The 22,883-nt window shown below is 37.5% G+C and overlaps 1 protein-coding gene across 1 annotated transcript; it reads left to right on the forward strand.

Moving 5' to 3' along the window:
- Positions 1-13,528: 13,528 nt before the first annotated feature.
- LOC103413664 (probable cysteine protease RD21B) lies at positions 13,529-17,111 on the forward strand. Its single transcript, XM_070805651.1, has 5 exons — positions 13,529-14,065; positions 14,557-14,792; positions 14,881-15,021; positions 15,229-16,185; positions 16,763-17,111. The coding sequence occupies exons 1-4, from the start codon at positions 13,564-13,566 to the stop codon at positions 15,454-15,456; spliced, it is 1,107 nt and encodes a 368-aa protein (XP_070661752.1). The 5' UTR covers positions 13,529-13,563; the 3' UTR covers positions 15,457-16,185; positions 16,763-17,111.
- Positions 17,112-22,883: the final 5,772 nt, after the last annotated feature.

Below are 22,883 nucleotides of genomic sequence, written 5' to 3' on the forward strand. Positions count from 1 at the left end.
ATGCGCCTTATATGTTTGGAAAGCTACGGATGTCTAGTTTCTGGAGAAATTTACGGATTGTTAATATCATTTTTCTAGAAGAAGTTATGGCATTGTAACACTGAAAGGTTCAGAAAAGGGATAAGCAGATTTGGCTAATAAAATGAGAAAGTAAAGGCACTTGTTTTGTGTTTTGCTTTGTCGTCAACACTCAGCAGCAAATAGGGTTATGATTGCACTCATTTGGCTATGGAGCAAGTGGAAATGCACATGCAAAAGGGAAACATGGACATCACACACCCATACAAACTGCACATGCAAGGAATTGAAGTGGTCCTCTCCTTAGCCTATAAATACATCCACCATTCCCCTTCCTAAGAACAATCTTGATCCATCAAAAGAGCTTTATTCACAAACACAAGTCCCTTGCCTTGAGCTCCATTCCATTTCATCCTAACATTCAAACACATCTCCATACATTTCCATTTTCCATGTCGTGCAAATCCATTCCATCCATATATCCATACACATCCTAGACACTTGTGAAGGAAAAATTTTGTCCTAGCTAAGAACAAGTATGAACATTTGAATACATATGCATACTATTAACTCATTAATATAGGCATGCATCCAAAAACAATTCAATAAAACCCATGACTTTCAAAGCCTAGTATATGGTGAACCAAAATGAACTCTTTAACAACATTAAAGAGAAAGAAGAATTTAGTGATTCTTTACCCTTGAAGCTCATCCTTGTTTACACAAGGGATTCACCCAAGTGGAGGGCCTTCAAGTCACCTCCAAGCTCCTTGAATCCTTCTTGTGTTTTCTTCCCTTTAGTGCTCCTTTGATGATTTGAGGAAAAAGGATTTGTTCTCCAAAACACCAAAAGCTTGATGTCTCTAAGTCTCTTCACCAAGGTTGTATCTTGTGAAGATGATATGGATGATTAAAAGAAGAAGAGATTGCTAGATGTTTCTTCCTTTAATGGCCGGCCTCTTAGAAGAAATAGAGAGAAAATGTCTCATCAAATTTCAACTTACCAAACCCTAAAGCTATAAAGTTGAATTTATACTTCATTTCTTTGGTGAGTGGCAAACTTGCAATTAAGCAAACTTTGCCCATCCAACCCTAATGGTCGGCCTCCTTGGTGTTATTGGGCTATTTGCCCATTTTGTTTTAGTTGTCATACAACTTAAACATAATGGGCCTTTTGGACCAAAACGCTTTTGGGCCCCGAAACCCAAAACCAACATATAAGCCCAATACGAACCTTTCGTATAATTAATTAACTAATTAATTAATCTTGACCATTCTTCAATTAAACCATTTAATTGCTTATCCATTTCATTTGATTTCTTCACATACATCCTTACTCGGTGTACGATCCATTAGGTTCTAATTAGCGAGGCAGTGGGCGATGTTACTTTTAACTATCGATTATGAATTGAAACCACATTTCAATTCTCCCTTTCATTGATTAGTGTTTGCTAACCATTAGGGCTTCCACAAACCATGGTTGACGCCTAGCAGCATGTCATGGTTACCCAAGCTAAGTAGAATTGGTTGGAGAACCTATCCAGTTACAACTACAATGCAATACGGTCCTTCTCTAATACAATACTCTTAATCACATTGTTTAAGTGATAGTTTGTTTCATGTCTACTATCCAATGTGATTCTTTCTTATATGATTCCCTTGAATATGATTTGGAACAACCTTCCTTTAGTCATATTCATTTGCTTTGGCCAAAGACTTTAGAATCATATCTTAGAGTATTCTCCCTCCACCATGGAAGGTTAGAGATCCCTTGTTGTACATTCATATGCCTACATGACTAGATAGCTTGACCCCAACAATGTCGTGGACACTCCGAGGGAATGTCGTTGACAGGATCAAAGATCAAGGACCTAACCATTAGACATCTATGATGCCTCAGGTCAAAGGACTACTTTGCATATTGCAACCTTAGAGTTCTTACATGACATGTATGTTCAAACTCTGATTTGATCGTAGTTCAGTGTACTCAATTACTATTTCGAGCACCTATGTGTCTGTCTTAGTGTCCAACACCAAATCACTTGAGACTAGTCATACTCACACTTGAGTCAACATAACACATACTAACCTTAGCGGATTGTCAATGCCCAATTGGCAATCCTATGGCTAGGAACGTTTTAGGAATGAACATAAGAGAAAGGTCTCGATAATCTAACTCACTTAGATCACTTATCTCTTAGAACAAATACATTCCTTGGATTCACTTATTGCTTAAACACATGATACAATAAACAGTGATTAACAATAAGATTTGCCCTCCATTAAACATATAAAAGTTTAACATAATAAGTATTCCAAAAAGCTATTACATCAAATGAGTGGCTTTGTGGGCATACTTCCAACAACTTGTGCTACAACAAGGTGGTGAAAACAAAGGTCCTTGGAGTTTCAAGCTTGGAACTTTGGAGCGTTTTAGGTGTACTTCGGTCTTGCTTTCAGTGTCTACTTTGTTATTTTCTAATTTTGTTGCAATTATGAGTGGCTAAACCCCTATTTAATTAGGGGGGAAGTTTGAAGCCATGAACATGCTTGAGATTTGAATTGATTTCTTCCAATTGTGATTTGATAAGTTGTGATTGTAATTCAATTATCTATTTTATTCATAACTGATTCTTGTATGTTTATTAAGGATGCATACTTAGTTTTCATGCATGAATTAGATGCTAGAATATAAATGAGCTTCACCTAATCGTTACAAGTTTATATACATGAGTAGTGAAGGTTGTTTATCACAATCGCGTTAATTGAATTCTTGGCAATTGTATCATACATTCATAGTTATAATTGCCTCGTCAACACTTATGATTTTCATTGAACGTAATGATCTCTGATTGTATCTCTATTATGCATTCATATAGGGGACTTTTAGAGAATGATTTGGGTTGTCACATGCATTCATCCAATTCAATAAGTAAAGGAAAATCTAAGGGTTAATTTGTGCATCACGGTGAATCTAGGGTGTTGAGCATCATAGTTTATTGAAAAGCAATTGGAAATCAATTCATGTACAAGTGTGTCATGTGCGAAGAATGGACCTCTAACTAATCTATCCATCATCTTATTTCTTAAATTCGCTTTACAATCTGTCTAATTTTATAAGTTGTTTGTTTTTTTCGAATTCATCAAAACTAAATCCCCCTTTTACTTTCTTGTTTCAAACTGTTTAAAATCTGTTTTGTTTGTGTTTTAGAATGTTTTGAGTCAAGTCAAAACCCAAATTTCGTCCAAAGTTGTGTTAGAGTCAGAAACTGCCTAGTTTGTGTTTTTAGGCAGTTTTTAGTGTTTTTAAGTTGTTTTGAGTCTTGTGAACCTATTTTGAGTCCTTTGAGTCTATTCAAACGTTTTTAACTTTGTTTTTATGTTTTTGAGTTAGTTTAGAGGTTTTAGCAAGCCTTCCTAATCCCCGGTTTAGAATGATCCCTACTTGCATTTATACTACAATTTGACAACAAGAGGGTTTAATTTGAGTGCTTAACTTTCATCGCATCAAATTTTGGCGCCGTTGCCGAGGATTAGTAATTTTGCTAATCCCTTGTTATTTCTTTTTGTTTATTTTCATGTGTTTTTGTTCCTAGTTGATGACTTTACTTGTTTTTTTGTTTTAGGTGGTTTATGACTCGAAGTTCTCAACCTATTCATAAGCACATCCGTGACTTTGACAACGATTTTGAACGAACTTTGAGACGAGCAAGGAATCAACAAGAACCCCAACCATCTCAACCTGCACCAGATCTTAGAAAAGACAAAGTAGAAGAGCAAGAGGAGCCCACGGCACAGGTTGTAGAGGAAGATCCCAACATGGCAGCGGACAATCGAACAATCAAGGAGCTTTCCGCTTCAGGATTGGACAATGCCGCCCCCTATGCATCCAATACCCCATGGCTGCCCTAGGGAAGACGGACGAGTTCGAATTGAAATCAAGTTTGTTGCATCACATTCCTAAGTTCCACGGGATGTCCATGGAAGATCCTAATAAACACTTGAAGGAGTTTGAGGTTGTTTGCTCGAGCATGACCCCTGTGAACGTTGATGGGAGCATTCTGAAAATGAAGGCTTTTCCCTTTTCTCTCTTAGAAAAGGCTAAAGATTGGTTGTATGAGCTAGCCCTCGGAACTGTTACATCATGGGAGAGTATGAAACGGGCATTTTTGGAAAAGTTTTTCCCAACCTCTCGAGTCATTCTACTACGCAAAAGGATTAATGGCATTCAGCAAAACCAAGGTAAATCATTTCCCACTTACTATGAGCGTTTTAAAACTCTTGTTGCTTCATGTCCACAGCACCAGATGAAGGAGGAGCTTCTTCTTCAATATTTCTACGAATGGCTTCTACCAATTGAACGCCAAATACTAGACGCCTCAGCGGGAGGAGCTTTGATGGAAAAAACACCCATGGCTGCCAAGACCTTAATTGCTAACCGAGCATTGAATGCTCAACAATATGAAGGCGTTGGTTAAAGGGACCCCCCACGGCAGCAAGTGAATGAGGTAAGTTCCACATCCGACATTCAATCGCAATTAGCTAATCTTACTTCCATTGTGTCTCAGATGGCCGAAGGAATGAAGATGAAAGAACCAAGTGTATGTGGTGTGTGTTCTATCCAAGGACATGCCTCTGAAAAGTGCCCGCAATTGATTGAAAATGGTGGATGGGAAAATGCCAATGCAATTGGATTTCAAGGCCAAAACCAGCCAAGAAACGATCCATATTCTAATACGTACAATCCAGGTTGGAGAGACCATCCAAATTTTAGGTGGATGGAGCCCCAACAACAAGGAGGTTTTAGGCAGCAACCTCTGGGCTTCTATACCAAGCAATACGCACCAACACAAGCCCCACAACAACCTGCCCAAAATACCTCAGGTACATCTTTAGATAATGAGACACTTCTTAAGTTACTCACCAATTTGTCTCAGGGGCAAGAAAATCAAGCCAAAGCAATGCAAAACCAAGAAAAAAGGGTGGACCAAATGGAGAAGCAAATTGGGCAGATTGCGGAGTTTATAGGACAGTTCAGAGAGCAAGGTAAGTTGCCTAGTTTAATCGTTGTCAACCCGAATGGAGGATTCAAATCTGTAAAATCCATAAGTTTGCGAAGTGGAAAACAAGTTGGATCTGATCCCCAACCGTCCAATTCACGTTCCAATGAGGTTGAAGAGCTGATAATTGAAAAGGAGGAGCAAAGCACCCCCACGGAAAGGGTGGAAACACCTTTGCCGCAAGCCTCAAAAGCTCCTAAACCATCCAATTCGGCCAACAAAGGTAAAGAAGTTCCAATTTTGATTAATTCTAACGTTGTTCCTCCAAATGTACCATTTCCTCGTAGGTTTATGCAATCAAAGAAGAAGGAGGCTGAAAAGGATATTTTGGAAACGTTTAGAAAAGTTCAAGTTAATATACCACTTTTGGATGCAATTAAACAAGTTCCAAGGTATGCCAAGTTTTTAAAAGAACTTTGCACAACCAGGAAGAGAATTTCAAGCAAAGAGGTTGTCAAGGTAAGTGAAAATGTCTCAGCTGTTTTACAACGTAAACTGCCCACTAAATGCAAGGATCCAGGAAGTTTTACCATTCCTTGTGTAATTGGTAATACTCGTTTTGAATCAGCCATGTTAGACTTAGGTGTATCTATAAATATCATGCCTTATTCAATCTATGCATCTATGCACTTAGGCGAATTGAAAAATGATGGTGTGATTATACAATTGGCCGATCGTTCTAATGCCTATCCAAAGGGAGTTTTGGAAGATGTTTTAGTGCAGGTCAATCACTTAATCTTTCCGGTGGATTTCTACGTGCTTGAAATGGACGAGTCGGACCACTCCCTTACATTGCCCATCCTCCTTGGACAGCCATACATGAAAACGGCTCAAACCAAGATTGATGTAGGCAAAGGATCAGTAACTATGGCATTTGGTGGTGATATGATTAGCTTTAATATTCCTGAATCTGTTGAGAATACTAATGATGTTCTTTTTTGTTGTGCCATTGATGTGATTGAAAATATAGGGCAGAAACGTTCAACACTAATAAAAAAGAAAGTACCTCGAACCACCATCGAGGAGGAAATTGGAGTGAACAACAAGGAGTGCACGACCACACCTCTTAAAACCCCAATTCTGACCGAGAGCAATCCTTGTGCATTTGTTGATAGTGCTGCCACTTCATTGCAGCACATTGGTACGTCACCTAACCCAATTTCAATTCCCATTTCAACTAATAGGTTGTTACCTTCTATAGTGCAGGTACCTAATTGAATGCAAGGTAGTAGGGAAGGTTACATCAATTGTTGGAAGTAACACACCAAAATCAGGAAGGACTATTATCCCGTTCCGTTCAAGGATTCAATGTGTGAGCACTTTGAGGAGCGTGTCGTGGAGAATGTACCCCTCTATGCTGTGGGCCCTGTATAAGCTTAAATAGAGGTATCGTCCGGCTGAAAGACGTTAAAGCAAGCGCTTCTTGGGAGGCAACCCATGTATTCAAATAAGGAAGATTTTTGAATTGCTCCACAATCAGTTTTGCGTTCCTAAAAACCTTCCATTTTCTGTAGTTTTATTTTGCCATGATTGTCGTTTTTATTTGTTGCTTGTTTAATTGTTTTTGGTGTGGGTTTATTTTTGAAACACTGACAGTTATGCAAGGTATTTTTACATTCATAAAAAAGAAAGGAACATTAAGCAGATAAATACAAGAGGGAGCCTTCACAAAGGCTACTTAGGAGAAGTCTCAGTAGTCGGCGGAGCCCCAGAAGGAGGAGGCATCGGAGGTTGATCATTTGGAGCTTCATTACGCGGTACAGCCCCAGAAGACGAAGGCAAATGCTGTTGGAACAAATCCACAAACCTCTGATGATCAAGTAAAATCTGACCATCAGATTCCTGCATCTGGTCAATCTTCCTCTTCATGTTTGTAGCATAGTTATGTGCAAGTCTGTGCAACTGTTTATTCTCATGCTTAAGCCCTCTAATCTCTTGCTTGAGACTCATCCCTTCAGCCGCCAAGGATTCAACTTGACGGGTTCGGGCAAATAGGCGTTGGGCCATATTAGACACGAAACCTGCGCACTGCACACTGAGAGCCAGAGAATCCTTAACAGGCTACTCATCAGACAGTTTGGCAAGTAGTCTGTTATCTTTGGGAGTGACAAGGTTCCTGGCCACCATTGCAGCTGTCATATCATTCTTCATCACCGAATCCCTAACGGTAAGGGGACTAGTAGGGATATGAAGGATGGGCACCATATGTTGTCTGGAGAAGGCAGGACTGCCTCTTCACCAAGGTTCAAGTCAAAACGACGGTCGGATGGGCCAGACATTTTCAGAGGTGTTAAAGAAAGAAGAGATCAGACAAGTCAAGATCGTAGAAGTGCAAAAAGGGAGTTTTTACAGGCAGAAATTCAAGTGTGCTTTGAACGTCCTGCGTACCTTTATAAAAATCAGCACGCGATAGGATTCAGAGATCGAAGAGGCGAGCTCAGAAATCGAAAAGGCCAACTCAAAAATAAAAAAGGCGCTAGCTTTCTCAAAAACTGGGCTTACTCAGAAACCACGGCCAATCTTCTTTTCCAGATTTATCCTCACTTGTCACATGCAACCTTTGCACTCGACGGGATTTTAAAGATCGAAGAGGCAAGCTCAGAAATCGGAGAGGCATCTGCTTTTCCAGACGTGTCAGCATCTGTCACATGTAGAGTTAGCTTTGCGAAAATCACGGGCAGTTTGTCGAAGCGCCAATTCCAGATATCGGAGAAGCATCTGCTTTTCCAGATGTGTCAACGCCTATCATATGCAGAGTCAGCTTTGCGAAAATCACGGGCAGTTTTTCGAAGCGCCGATTCCAGATATCGAAGAGGCACTTGCTTTTCCAGACGTGTCAGTGCCTGTCACATGCACACTCAGCCTTGCGAAAATCACGGGCAATCTTTTGAAGATCTCTTGTGAAGTAGAAAGCACATGAAGTTCACTATTAAATCATCCAACGGTTGCTGATAAGAGTGAAAAAATAGTACCGGTTATTAATTCCTATAAATGTCACCCTTCACCCTCCATTGCAAGGCAAACATACATAACCCTTCTTCTTCTTCGAGAATGCCTTTCCAACAAACCCTCTCGAGTCACTCAGTGTTCCTTATTCCTTGGGGTACCTCTGCAAACAACTCATCTAAAGAAAAAGTATTTCATATCATGAAGGTTGAAAGCAAGAGTATCTCATATCATGCTTTCTCCCTGTCCTTCTCCTTGTCGTTGTTTTGGGACAAGGAGAAAGAGAGCAATCAGCCAGCACTTGGTATCAATCTTCCGATCTAGAACCGACTGCCTGGAACCCCTTCCTGATTGCTTACTTAGCCTTACTCTCGAGTACTCATCTTCATCATTTTATGCTTCATCTTCGTCTACCATATCTGCCTGGGGAACATATAAGGAAAGTGAAAATGATACCTCGAAGCATGTGGAGACAATTTGCCAATTCATCCTCAGCTAGGGACAAGGAGAAAGAAAGCAAGAGGTGGGCACTTGAAAAGATTGAAGAAAGAAACAGACTAAGACCTCTACCTCGTGCCTGCCCGTCGTGCAGAAGAAACAAGCAGAGAAGAATGCAGACTGCATAATCAAATCAGCCCAGCAGAAAGAGTCTAATTTGAAACCAAGGAACTCTCATATTCCTCGCTCAGAATTCCAAACCAGTTAGAGATCAAAGCTGTGGAAAGATAACAAGATCATCTATCTCCAAAACCAGATTTGCATTCTTAAACTCTACTCTGTCTAATTTTTACTTTGCCATACTTGTCATGTTTATTCGTTGTTTGTTTGTGTGAGTTTATGCTTGAAACATTGAGGACAATGTTTGATTTAAGTGTGGGGGGGTAACCATTGTTTTGCATGAAATTCTTTGCATGAAATTCGTAGGAGTTTATCACCCATTACTTCTAGTGTTGTTCCTTGCTATTTTAAGTGTTTTTAAGCTGTTTTGGAGTGTTTCAGTGTGTTTTGACATAAAAATCCGAAAATCTCATAAAAATTTGAAAAATTGTTTTGAAAAACCCAAAAAGAGTTGTTTTTGTATGTTTATTTGTGTCTTAGGGTACCTTCCAACACAATGATGAGGATTTGGTTTTTAATTGCATGATTGTTAAAGAGAGTTATAGACATGGATGAAAATTTGATTTACTCTTTGGTGTATGCTTGGTTGCGGTTATAATTTATGAATTCACATGCAATCATAAAGGAAAAAATAGTTTTGTAACATGCTTGAAAGAAGGAACTCAAATGTACGCTACAACCTTGTGAGACTTGAGCCTAAACGTTTATTTGGAGAGTTAATAATATGTGAATCATTGTTTTCTAAAGTCGTTGCATGATCTCATTATTCTTTGCTTGGTTCCTACTTAGAAGGCGTTTCATCAGTTAGTTCCAAATGCTAGAACTCATGTCTATTTCATTCAAAGCATGTTATTGATTTGCATAATACATATTCAAGATGAAGTTGTGTAGTGACCACCACAGCCAAATTGTCGTGCCCTATTTCATTATGTGTTTAAGTTTAACCCCGTTGAGCCTTGTGTAGCCTATGTTCTTTGTTAACCCACACTATCCTCACCTAGCCTAGATTAGAACCATCCATACCCTTGTTCTTGAAGCATAGTAAAACATAATTGAGAAGGAATTCCTTTTGTTGAACTTTTGCAGAAAAACAAGTGTGGGGGAAGTGATTCTTGTGTGTGTGTGTGTGCCAAAGTCCTTAATAAGGCACGGGTAGAAAAGAAAAAGAAAAAAAAAACATTCGTGGAAAATAGAATGAAAAGAAGAAAAGTTGTGAAAAAGAGCCCTAAGTGTTGCATGAATCTTCCCTTTGTATTTAAAAGTTGATTCTACATTCTAAAGTGAATTCCAAAGTGTCTATTTCATTGCTTTGCTTGCTATCGTTTTAAGAACATTTGTTATTCCTATCCTTTCTTTATTAGCCAATACCCCAAGCCCCGTTACAACCCTTGACTTATATCTTGAGTTTTATGTGTTTCAATTTGTGGAGTTTGAATTTGGTATGAGCATATGGTGTCACTGGTTCTCGCATCTAAGTAGTAGCTTTCCATTCATGAGATCATATCTAAACATGCTTATTAATACCAGAAAATGCTTTCTTGTTATACATATATATGATTACTAGTTTTCATGTTTACATCAATCTTCTCACATGTACCTAGTGTAGGGTGTGTAGTCAGAAAATATGAGTGAAAATTGAGTGCATATCTTGTAAGGAATTGAGCAAATTCTCTAAGGCATGTTACTACATTCAAAACATTGTTTTAATTGGTTAAATGTGAACTAGTAAGTGGTGACTGTGATTAAGTATGTGCTCAAGTGTTAAGTTGACTAAAATCTGTGGGAATGATGATTTTTAACTTGTCATGTGCGTTGGAAATCCCTGAGGCAAACGTTGGAAGGTTTAGGTTGTGTTTTGCTTTCTTTATTTTGCTCGAGGACTAGCAAAAGCTAAGTGTGAGGGTATTTGATAAGCTCATATTTATATATATTTTACATAAAATTCACTTGTCTTTTCTTAGTTAGTTCCTTATATTTTTGAGCTATTTACTATGTTTTTGTGTTTTGTGTGATTTGTCAAGCAAAGAAAAGCAAAGTAGCACAAGTGAGATATTAAGTAACAAATTCGTCAAAACTGCCTGTGCAGATTAGCTGGCTTTGGAAGCATGTTACGAACAGCTCAGAATGAATGAGAGAATGAGCCTTATATGGTTGGAAAGCTACAGATGTCTATTTTCTGGAGCAATTTACGGATTGTTAATATCATTTTTCTAGAAGAAGTTATGGCATTGTAACACTGAAAGGTTCAGAAAAGGGCTAAGCAGATTTGGCTAATGAAATGAGAAAGTAAAGGCACTTGTTTTGTGTTTTGTTTTGTCATCAACACTCAGCAGCAAATGGGGTTATGATTGCACTCATTTGGCTTTGGAGCAAGTGGAAATGCGCACATGCAAAAGGGAAACATGGACATCACACACCCATACAAACTGCACATGCAAGGAATTGAAGTGGTCCTCTCCTTAGCCTATAAATACATCCACCATTCCCCTTCCTAAGAACAATCTTGATCCATCAAAAGAGCTTCATTCACAAACACAAGTCCCTTGCCTTGAGCTCCATTCCATTTCATCCATACATTCAAACACATCTCCATACATTTCCATTTTCCATGTCGTGCAAATCCATTCCATCCATATATCCATACACATCCTAGACACTTGTGCTACAACAAGGTGGTGAAAACAAAGGTCCTTGGCGTTTCAAGCTTGGAACTTTGGAGCGTTTTAGGTGTACTTCGTTCTTGCTTTCAATGTCTACTTTGTTATTTTCTAATTTTGTTGCAATTATGAGTGGCTAAACCCCTATTTAGTTAGGGGGAAGTTTGAAGCCATGAACATGCTTGAGATTTGAATTGATTTCTTCCAATTGTGATTTGATAAGTTGTGATTGCAATTCAATTATCTATTTTATTCATAACTGATTCTTGTATGTTTATTAAGGATGCATACTTAGTTTTCATGCATGAATTAGATGCTAGAATATAAATGAGTTTCACCTAATCGTTACAAGTTTATATACATGAGTAGTGAAGGTTGTTTATCACAATCGCGTTAATTGAATTCTTGGCAATTGTATCAAGCATTCATAGTTATAATTGCCTCGTCAACACTTATGATTTTCATTGGACATAATGATCTCTGATTGTATCTCTATTATGCATTCATATAGGGGACTTTTAGAGAATGATTTGGGTTGTCACATGCATTCATCCAATTCAATGAGTAAAGGAAAATCTAAGGGTTAATTTGTGCATCACAGTTAATCTGGGGTGTTAAGCATCATAGTTTATTGAAAAGCAATTCGAAATCAATTCATGTGCAAATAATGTGTCATGTGCGAAGAACGAACCTCTAACTAATCTATCCATCATCTTATTTCTTAAATTCGCTTTACAATCTGTCTAATTTTATAAGTTGTTTGTTTGTTTCGAATTCGTCAAAACTAAATCCCCATTTTACTTTCTTGTTTCAAACTGTTTAAAATCTGTTTTGCTTTTGTTTTAGAATGTTTTGAGTCAAGTCAAAACCCAAATTTCGTCCAAAGTTGTGTTAGAGTCAGAACCTGTCTAGTTTGTGTTTTTAGGCAGTTTTTAGTGTTTTTAAGTTGTTTTGAGTCTTGTGAACCTGTTTTGAGTCCTTTGAGTCTATTTAAACGTTTTTAACTTTGTTTTTATGTTTTTGAGTTAGTTTAGAGGTTTTAGCAAGCCCTCCTAATCCCCGGTTTAGAACGATCCCTACTTGCATTTATACTACAATTTGACAACAAGAGGGTTTAATTTGAGTGCTTAACTTTCATTGCATCAAGCACACCTCTTGCCGTCGGGAGAGCAGCTTTCCTACTACAATTTTTTGCCCCTTCTTCCTACAACTACTGATTGTTGGTAGATGAGAGAGTCAGAGCAATGGGATTTTCGATCTGTTCCGCAAAAGTTTTAATTTTGGTAGATGAGAAAAAGTTTTAATTTTGAGGGCATTTAGGTCTATTCACATGAGTTTTCTGCTAATTTTAAAAGTTTTTACAAAAAGTGACATTTATGAAATTGGGTGTGAAATTTCAGCTATTAATGATAAATTCTCATTTTCGATCTGTTCCCTAAAAGTTTTAATTTTGGTAGATGAGTAAAGGTTTTAATTTTGAGGTCATTTAGGTCTATGCACATGAGTTTTTTGCTAATTTTGAAAGTTTTTACAAAAACTGACATTTATGAAATTGGGTGTGAAATTTCGGCTATTAATGATAAATTCTCATCAAAATCCTCCGAGAAATTTGGAAAAATAACCAAATTTTAGATCTCATATAGAATTATAACCACTATCTTAATTTTATAATAATTATAACCAAAACTTGATATAAATGTATTAATATACCCTTAATACTAGGGTTTCTCACAATAACCACAACACAACCTTTAAACTACCTTAAAATGTTGAGGATTACTGCAGATTGAGACCACTGAATTAGCTTTCTCTTTAATTAGCAAAATAAGCTATGAGAATTAATGTTCCTAAGAAGGTACTAATTCCATGGCTAATTATTATTATTTTTAATTAGATACTTGGATTTAGTGTTTCACTGACTAAATTGTATATTGGATGAAGAAAGAATACGAAATTGCATATGCAAAGTGAATAGTGAAAACAAAAAAGTAATGAAGATTAATTTCTCATTTTAAGATAGTTTAAGGGTTTGTTTTGATTGTTGTGAGAAACCCTAATATTAAGGGTATATTAGTACTTTTATATCAAGTTTTGGTTATAAATATCATAAAATTAAAATAGTGGCTATAATTCTATATGGAGTCTAAAATTTGATTATTTTTCCAAATTTTCCAAATCCTCCTCCCCATCTCCCCTTTTTGTCCTATTATACACACCCACCCCAATTCAACACATCCCATTCTCTCTCAAACCTTCGTCAAACAATGAAACGACAATCCTTAAGATCTTCTGTGGCCATGGCCTCATTGGCCTGCATGGCCCTCCTCATCCTCCTCCCCCTCGTGGCCGCCATGGACGTGTCCATCATCGACTACAATGACAAGCACGGCATGACCACCCCGTCGGACCGGACCGAGCCGGAGGCGAAAGCCCTCTACGAGTCCTGGCTCATCAAGCACGGCAAAAATTACAACGCTTTGGGCGAGAAGGAGCGGAGATTCGAGATTTTTAAGGATAATCTGAGGTTCATCGACGAGCACAACCTACAGAGCCGGACTTACAAGGTGGGTCTAAACCGGTTTGCCGATCTGACCAACGAGGAGTACCGGTCTGTTTACTTGGTCGCCAAGGTGGACCGGGGTTCCAGGCTTTCTGGGTCTAGGAAGAGCGACCGGTACCCTTTCCGGGCTGGCAACGAGTTGCCGGAGTCTGTCCATTGGAGAGCTAAGGGCGCTGTTGCTACGGTGAAGGATCAAGGCCAATGCGGTGAGATTATGGTTTTCGTTTTTGTGGTTTTTATTTTGTGCGTATGCGTTTTGTTGTTAGGGATGTTTTTGGGGTCGTATTATTGTCCGGTTGAACAGACTTTGACCCTGGAATGTAGTGAAACATCGTTATGGGTCTGTTTGTTTGGAGAGAAAAGTCATACCGTTTTCCCGGAATATATTTTTGGCCAAAGATCCTTAATTTATTTATTTTTCTTCTGATTTGTCGTTTTTATGGAAGTATTCATGTCTGCATTGAGATTATATTATCGGAAAGTTAACATGATCAGTTAATTTTTCGTTGTGATGTTTGCTTTAGCTTCTTGTTTAATCTGTAGATAGAAATGTGTGAACTTATTATATTAGCATGATGAGATTTTTTTCATGTCTGCATGCATATTATCGTAGAATTCGGGATCCGATGTATTGTTGTGCTCATCTGCAGCTGCATTTTGTTTCTTACTAATAGTTTTTTTGTGTTTTGCATTGAAGGGAGTTGCTGGGCGTTCTCAACAGTCGGCGCAGTGGAAGGAATAAACAAGATTGTGACTGGTGAGCTGATCTCTTTGTCTGAGCAAGAACTAGTGGATTGTGACAGATCATACAACCAGGGATGCAATGGAGGTCTTATGGACTATGCCTTCCAATTCATCATCAACAATGGCGGCTTTGATGCTGAAGCAGATTACCCTTACCATGCTCGAGATGGTTCGTGTGATCCTAACGGGGTATGCAACCAGGTTCAACCTTTTTTGGCTTTCGTTTGTGTACTACATGTTTCATCATTGTGTTAATGTTTCTTTTTCTATTTCGTAGAAAAATGCCCGGGTTGTGTCCATTGATGGGTATGAAGATGTTTCAGAAAATGATGAGAAATCATTGAAGAAGGCTATGGCACATCAACCAGTTAGTGTTGCCATTGAAGCTGGTGGCAGGGAATTCCAACTTTACCAATCGGTAATCCTTTCCTTCTATCTTACTTTAGATTTTCTACAACATAATAAGAATGTGTACATGTCTTGGAAAGTCGGTGTCATGGAAAATCGGTAGAGTTCTCTTTGTGGACAGTTTGGTATGCTATGTTGTTTAGCTATGAATACTAATCATTTGATTTTGGAACAATGTTCACCCTAATTTATAGTCTGACAACATTGAAATTTTCAGTCCATTCAGGGTGTCTTCACTGGACGTTGTGGAACAGATCTAGATCACGGTGTGGTTGCTGTTGGTTATGGTACCGAAAATGGTGTAGACTACTGGATCGTGAGGAACTCATGGGGTCCCAGCTGGGTCGAGGCTGGTTACATCAGGTTGGAACGGAATGTGGCTAGCGCCAATACCGGCAAATGTGGTATTGCCATTGAGGCTTCATACCCTACCAAGAAGGGTTAGAACCCCCCCAAGACCTCCCCCATACCCACCATCTCCTCCTCCTATGAAGCCCCCCACCATGTGCGATGAGTACTACTCGTGCCCCGTAGGAACTACATGCTGCTGCGCCTATGAGTATGGTAACTACTGCTTTGGATGGGGATGTTGCCCTCTAGAGTCTGCAACCTGCTGTGATGACCATTACAGTTGCTGCCCTCATGAGTACCCCGTTTGCGACCTTGATGCCGGAACTTGCCGATTGGTAATGAATCGTACTCAGGGCCGGCCCAGGCCCAGTGCCACAGGGGCAACTGTCCAGGGCCCCAAAATGAAGAGGGCACCAGAATAAAAAAAAAAATCCATATAACTAAGTATAAAAACAAAAAAAAAAATTCACCCCAAATAGGGGCTGACAAGAGTCCAAGGAGCAACAAAAGGGCCAGAGAAAGAGCCCAGCAGCAGATTATATAAAAAAAAAAATTAAACAAACAACAGGGCCCAGCAGCAAATTAGAAAAAAAAAAAAACATAACAAAACATAAAGGGACCACTAGGTCCCAATTAAACCCTAATCCCTACATCCTCCACTTCTCTGCTGCCGTTCCCTACATCTTCAATATTCTCAGCAAGCTGCTGCAAGCAGCTAAACAGGCAGGGCCGCAGGAGAGGGCATCCTCCACTCCACACTCCTCAGTCTCAGCAATGTTGCTGCAAGTACATTCCCTCACCACCAACCATTTTGAGTTTTGAGGTAACTAATTTTTAAAATTTGAATTATCAATTTATAATTTAATATAAAACTTTGCAATGCAAGTGACATAGAATTATATGATAAATTGATAATTGATGTATAGAATTATTGTTGTTGATGAAATGAATTCTTGACTAATTGATCATTGAATTATTTGATAATTGATTAAGACTTGGAGTATGATGGTATAATTGATGATTTTGCTTCAAAAAATGCTAGAAGACAATTTCTTAAATGTTGAAATTTGAAGGAGCTTTGCTAGGAATGGTTGTATATGATTGTATTTTTGATTGTCGGGGTTTAGGTACTATGTCCCCCCCGTTGTATATTTTCTCAAGTAATATAATTTGGGCGTGAGGACCTAGACCCCCCCCAGCTTCGACTGGATTCCAGCCCTCGTTAAATTTTTTTTTTTTTAAATATATGTTTCGGTATTAAAAAAGGGCACATTTTGAGCTTTCGCACTGGGCACCCAAAAACTCTGGACCGGCCCTGATCGTACTCCCATATCTCTTTCCACTTCATTTGTCTGCGTTGACCCTTTTCGTTTTTGCTGACAATGTGTTTACTGAAACAGAGCAAGGACAACCCAATGAGCGAGAAAGCGCTAAAGCGAACTCCTGCTAGAAGTAGCCGGCGTTCCCGCTTTCCAAGGGCTTGAGGATCCAACAGCCAAATTGGGTGTACAAGTGAACTGAGCTTGCTCCCAAGAAAATATGTACGTAGATAACCCAAGAAGAAATGTTATTGTGTTCATTGTAATACCAACCTGTGGTGGGATTCAGTTCTTTCATAGTTTGGATGATTATTGTATATAAATTATGTAACCAAGTAAAAAACAGATGAGAAACTCAGCTCTCGTTTAATCTCACCATGACTTTATTTATTTCCTCTTCAATTCAAAATTCCTCTAATTTTGAGTACGAGTCATTAACTTTGTTTAATATTGCTTTTGTAGGTAACACTTCCTACTCGTTAAGTTCTTTGCTTCACAACAAATTTTTATTAGAATTTCAAGTGATTTATGACATTAATTAAGAAAATGTGGATGAGCATAAGCCGCAATGACCGACTGACTCAATGGCATACTACAGACACATAATGAAAATAAGAACATTTTAAGACGACAAGAATGATAGTTTTAGATCATATTTGGTACCTTTTTTAGATTCAATTTATTGTATTCAAACCCATTAATATTTTCAAATTAAATACGAAACCCAACCTTCAAATGTTACTAATTAAAAGGAAGATCATATTTGGTACCTTTTTTAGATTCAATTTATTGTATTCAAACCCATTAATATTTTCAAATTGAATATCAAACTCAGCCCTCTAATGTTACTAATTAAAAGGAAAACAATGAAAAACACCTTTGCCCCAAAAAAAAACAATGAAAAAAATGCCACGAGCATTACGAGCCTTACCGTTTTAAGCCGCTCTACTCAAGTTCCAGGACAAGCCCAACATCCTACCGTCTGATTCCCACGAGATGACAATCTAACCGAAGATCTTCATCCTGATCAGACAGTAAACCATATCACCACCGTCAATCGCGTTGACCAAAATCCAAGCACGTGAAAAATGATAGACAAAATGAATAAGCAATTATTATAATTGCCTTAAAACTAATTTAGATGTACTTTTAAAATGACTGAAAGCACTATTGGAAAAAATATTTTTGGAACTAATTCTAGTAAAAATGTAAGTAAATTCTAGAAAAGCACTTAATGAAGCACAAGTTATGTGCTTCTTTCAGGAAGTACTTTAAGTGCTTTTGGAACCAAAAAATATTTTCTCTAAAAACCCTTTCAGTCATTTTTAAAACACATTCAAACGAGTCATTAGTAAATAGTAGCTGCTAGTTGCCCAAACAACAAGGTGATGTACTCGGACAATTATTATTCACAAAGGCAATAGTAATTGCCCGAGTGCATCTCCACCTCGTAAATGAATTGTACGGACAACTAGCACTAGAAAGATTTTTTTTTTAATTAATAAAAAGATAATATTGTGTTTAATTTTAGATATGATTTTTAATTAATTGTGTCACATCACTTGCCATTATACGAACTTACAGTTTTAGTGAAAGAGTATGGTTGGGTAATTTGTACGAATATTTAAATTTTTTTTTTCATTTTTTTGTAGTTTTCAATTTATAGCATCACTTTCTAACCAAATTAATGTGTGCCATTCAACATAATTATTTTGCAATCTAACAGTCCAGATTGTGCCACGTGGATCTATATATTTTTTTTCTTTTTGAAAATTTGTATCCCTAAAAAGGATGGATTAATATTGACAAATAGATTATAAAACAATTAGAAATCCAACAATCCATGTTGAGCCACATGTACAAGCTGTTGAATTAGAAATGAATTTTTTTTATTGTTGGAAATCCAACGATCCAAATATTTTACCGTTAAAAATCCAACGAACGGAAATGGGCCATGTAGCCCCACGCATATTGCGCTGCAAGCTGGGCCCCACTGGCCTTTTATGATCGACACACTCGCGCATGAAGTGCACGAGTCTGACGCAAAAAAAAAAAAAAAAAAAAAAAAAAAAAAGGTGATTGACAACAGTCTTACGTCAAATGAACTCAAGCGCACACACGAGCAAGAATTGCCTAATGACTTAGTCCAGAAACCTTGGGCCTACCCGAATCTTTGAGTTAGGTGATGGTTTTTTGGATTTTGGAGGGTTGAATTTCCCAATTCCCTAGCAATTGGGTAGGGCTGGAGTTGTTCTAACATGCCCGATGACCAAGCTCCTTTCTCTCTCCTCCCTCCTAGGCCAGACAAACAAGTCGTGTCTGTCATGTTGTGTCGTTTTCGTGCAACGCCTATTATCTTAACAGGTCATGTCATGTCACACCCGTTATCTTAACAGGTCCTTCACAGGTCAGGTCATTTTACCTAACGGGTAAAGTGACCTGACCTGTTATGACCTGTTAAGAAAAATATATTTTTTTCTTAAATTTGCACATACCACACATTGCCACATAAATATTACTTCAAAACATTAAAACACACTAGTCTATTACAAAATATTAAATGTGCAAGGATATGCAAAATGAAAGAGCTTTTGTTTTCAAGGTTGTGAAGTCTTTCTCAAAAGTTTAAATCTTGCCAATAGAACTTAAAGCTTGCATGTTATTCCTTTTACAAAATCCTCAATTTTTATCAATCATCATGAGGAAATTGTATTGGAACTTTAGCTTGCTCTATTGCCTTCAAGAGTTATGTTGATGATGTTTTCTATAAGGTTCAGAACTCTCTTCCGCATAAACTAAGTACAGAAAAACCAAACATTAAAAACTATTCAAATGATGAGAAGTTTACCAAAATAAATAAAAAACAAAAACTTAATATGAGTCCAATTTTATGAGTCATTATTAGTTCTAGTCCAATTTTGTTTTAATTTTTGGGTTAGGTCCAATGATTCATTATCCACATAAACTTATTTGTATTCTCTTGCCAAATTTATGTTGGAAATGTGCCCTAAAATCAATCATATGATGATACTTTACGGACATTTCACATGTTAAACTAATCTAGTTTAATATCAAAGGCAAAGATTATTGTTTTAAGCCGTCTCATATAAATGTTATATGCTTAAACGATAAGTCCAAGGAATATGTAATTAGGAGAATGTAATTTAAACAAGTTAGATTCATGAGACCATTCTCTTTCATATACATATCCTAAACGTTCCTGATCATAGGATTGCCAATTGGGCATTGACAATCCGTTAAGATCAGTACGTGTTGTGTCTTCTCTCAGGGAGAGTGACTGGTCTCGAGTCATTGGTGTGATTGACACCAAGACAAGCATGTAGGTGCTCAATAGAGAATGAGTCCACTGAACACGATCAACGATGAGTTTTCATACTCATGTCACATGAGAACTCATGGTTGGGATAATGCAAAGTAGTCCTTTGACCTGAGGCATCATAGTTGTCTTGTGGTTAGGTCCTTGATCTTTGACTATGTCAAAGTCACTCTGTCAGAGGGTGTCCACGGCATAGTTGAGGTTAAACCACTTAGGCATGGAGGCAAGTGAATGCGCAACAAGGGATCTCTAACCTTCAAACCGTTTGAGAGAGAATACTCTATGATATGATTCAGAATCTCTAGCCAGAGTATGAATGAGATTTAGGAAGTTGTTCCAAATCACATTCAAGGTAATCATATAAATAAATGAATCACATTGGATAGTAGACATGATTAAACTATCAAACCAAACAATGTGGTCAAGAGTATTGTATTAGAGAAAGACCGTATTGCATTGTAATCCTAAACTGAATAGGTTCTCCACCTCTTCTGATTAGCTTGGGTAACCATGACATACTGCTAGGTGTCACTCAGGGTTTGTGGAAGCCCTAAACGTGTATAATCACTAAAGGGAGAATTGAAAGTAAGTTTCAATTCACAATCGATCGTTAAGAGTAACAATCGCCCACTGCCTCGCTAAAAGGAACCCAATGGATCGTACACCGAGTAAGGTAGAGATTGAAGAAACAACGGAGATGAGTAAGGATAATTAAATGGTTTAATTATTTATGATAAGGATTAATTAATATGTTAATTAATCAAACGAATAAAGTTCGTTAAAAGACTACGAGTTAGTTTTGGGCCTCAAGGTCCAATGGGCTTCGAACGTCAAGCCCATTGACTTAAATTGTATGACAACTTAATGACTAATAATTCACAAAGGCCCAAAAAGCCCAATAAAACCCTATGGCCGGCCATAATGATAGTGGAGTAGGTTTTGGACTTATTACAAGTTTGCCACTCCAATGAAGGTAGGTATAAATATGACTTTATAGTTATTTCTTCATTAGGGTTTCTTTTGGAGAAAATTGGAGAGGACATGTCTTTCCCTTTCTCTCTAAGAGGCCAGCCCCCTTGGAGGAGATTAGCTAGCAATCTCTCATCCTCCAAGGTCACTCCTCTCTTCTTTAAGTCTCTTCTTGGTGTGGAAAAATTAGAGGTTCTCTATTTTGAGAACTTGGAGAATCTTTTCATCATCATCCTCCAAGAAATTGATGGATCTAAGAAGCAAGGAATGAAGGCCCTCTCCTTGGGTGATTAGCCTTTGCTTATGCAAAGAGGAATAAAAAAAGGTATAATATTTCTCAACTCACTTTGTTCTTGAGTTGAGTCATGGTTCACCTAACTACTAGGCTTTGAATTTCATGGGTAATGTTTTGTTTTGAGTGCATACAAGCATGATTCCGCCTTTAATTGTTAATTGCATGCTATAGATATTGCTTAAATGAACATGTTTTTCACAAAATTTCCTTCAAGTGTTCTTACTTGTTCTTAGCTAGGACAAAATTTTTCCTTCAAGTGGTATCAGAGCCTAGGCCTAGTTTATGGTGAATCCTTTTGGGTTTTGTGATTTTCATGATTTGTGATTTAAATGTTGTAAATGTTACAAGCTTTGTTCTTGCTTTTGAATATATAAATTTTGCTAGAAAATTTAGCATCTCAAATGTTGTAGATGTATTTCATTTAAGCATGAATATTGGAACTAAAATTTGGTGCCATGTATTTTGGGAAATTCGGCCAAATCCTTAGGGTGATTTTTTGGGTTCATGTTTGTCTTGTTAAAATGGTTTTAAGGTGACTTTTGGAACCCTTAAGTACCCTAGGATATTAGCCCTCATTTGAGTGGTGAAAAATTGAGTTTTGGTGAATGAAAACATTCATGGGGCTATTATGAGTTTTCATGGTGTTCTTCAAATGTTCTTGAAGTTCTTGCCAAGAACAAAAAGGTTTGAAGTTTTGATTCAAAAGTTTTATATTTTTCATAAAGTTTTGGTTTAATTTTGATGGGTGAAAGTTATTGGTGAAGCATTTATTTTGGCTTTAATGTTTGTCTAAACTCATTAATGTTTTACAAAACATTTTCTTACAAACCATCAATTTCACCTTTACCTCACCCACCAAAATCAAGTTGCATAAAAACCCTTTCACACTCATTCACACTCCAAAACCGGCCACCCCCTAGTGGGGGTACTTTTGGGGTCTTTTATGCAATTACATAAAGTTTTGATACTTTTGTGTTTTTGCACTTTGGCCCAAAAGTTTACGTTTTTACGTTAAGGCCCAAAAACTCTAAAGGACAAATTGTTTTGATCCTTTAATGATGTTTTTACATTAATAATATTTTGGGATCTAGTTGTAATTACATGAAGTTGTGGACTATTGTGTTTTTACAAAGTGACCCCAAAAGTTTTTTGTATTTGCATTATGGCCCAATTGTTGTGGTCATAGTTTCCTTTTGGCCCAAAAGGATGAGAACAAAATTGTTTTGTCTCTTTAATGAGAATTGGATTTTCATTTCATTTAGTTCCATTTAAATCAATTCTATGGATCCAAAAACCAATTGTTTAAGTTGCTTTCTTAGTTAATGTGATTAATTGAGAAAAAGGTGATTATGAACCAAAGGCCTCGATAATTGAGCTATGTGATTGGCCGCTTTACATTATGAATGTTTGGGTTTGGTAGTGTAGATTTGAATGTAATTTGATTAATTCAATTTGTTGTAAATGGACATAAGTCCATCATTTGTGTTGTAAAAGGGCATAAGCCCTTCTTATTATTTCATGTATTCCTTTTGTTTATATGTATGCAAAATGGAATAGTTGGGTCCAACGCCCAATAGGAAATAACGGTTTAATTGGATTAA

The sequence above is a fragment of the Malus domestica genome, chromosome 10 (genome assembly GCF_042453785.1).
Source record: "Malus domestica chromosome 10, GDT2T_hap1".
Lineage (NCBI taxonomy): Eukaryota > Viridiplantae > Streptophyta > Magnoliopsida > Rosales > Rosaceae > Malus > Malus domestica.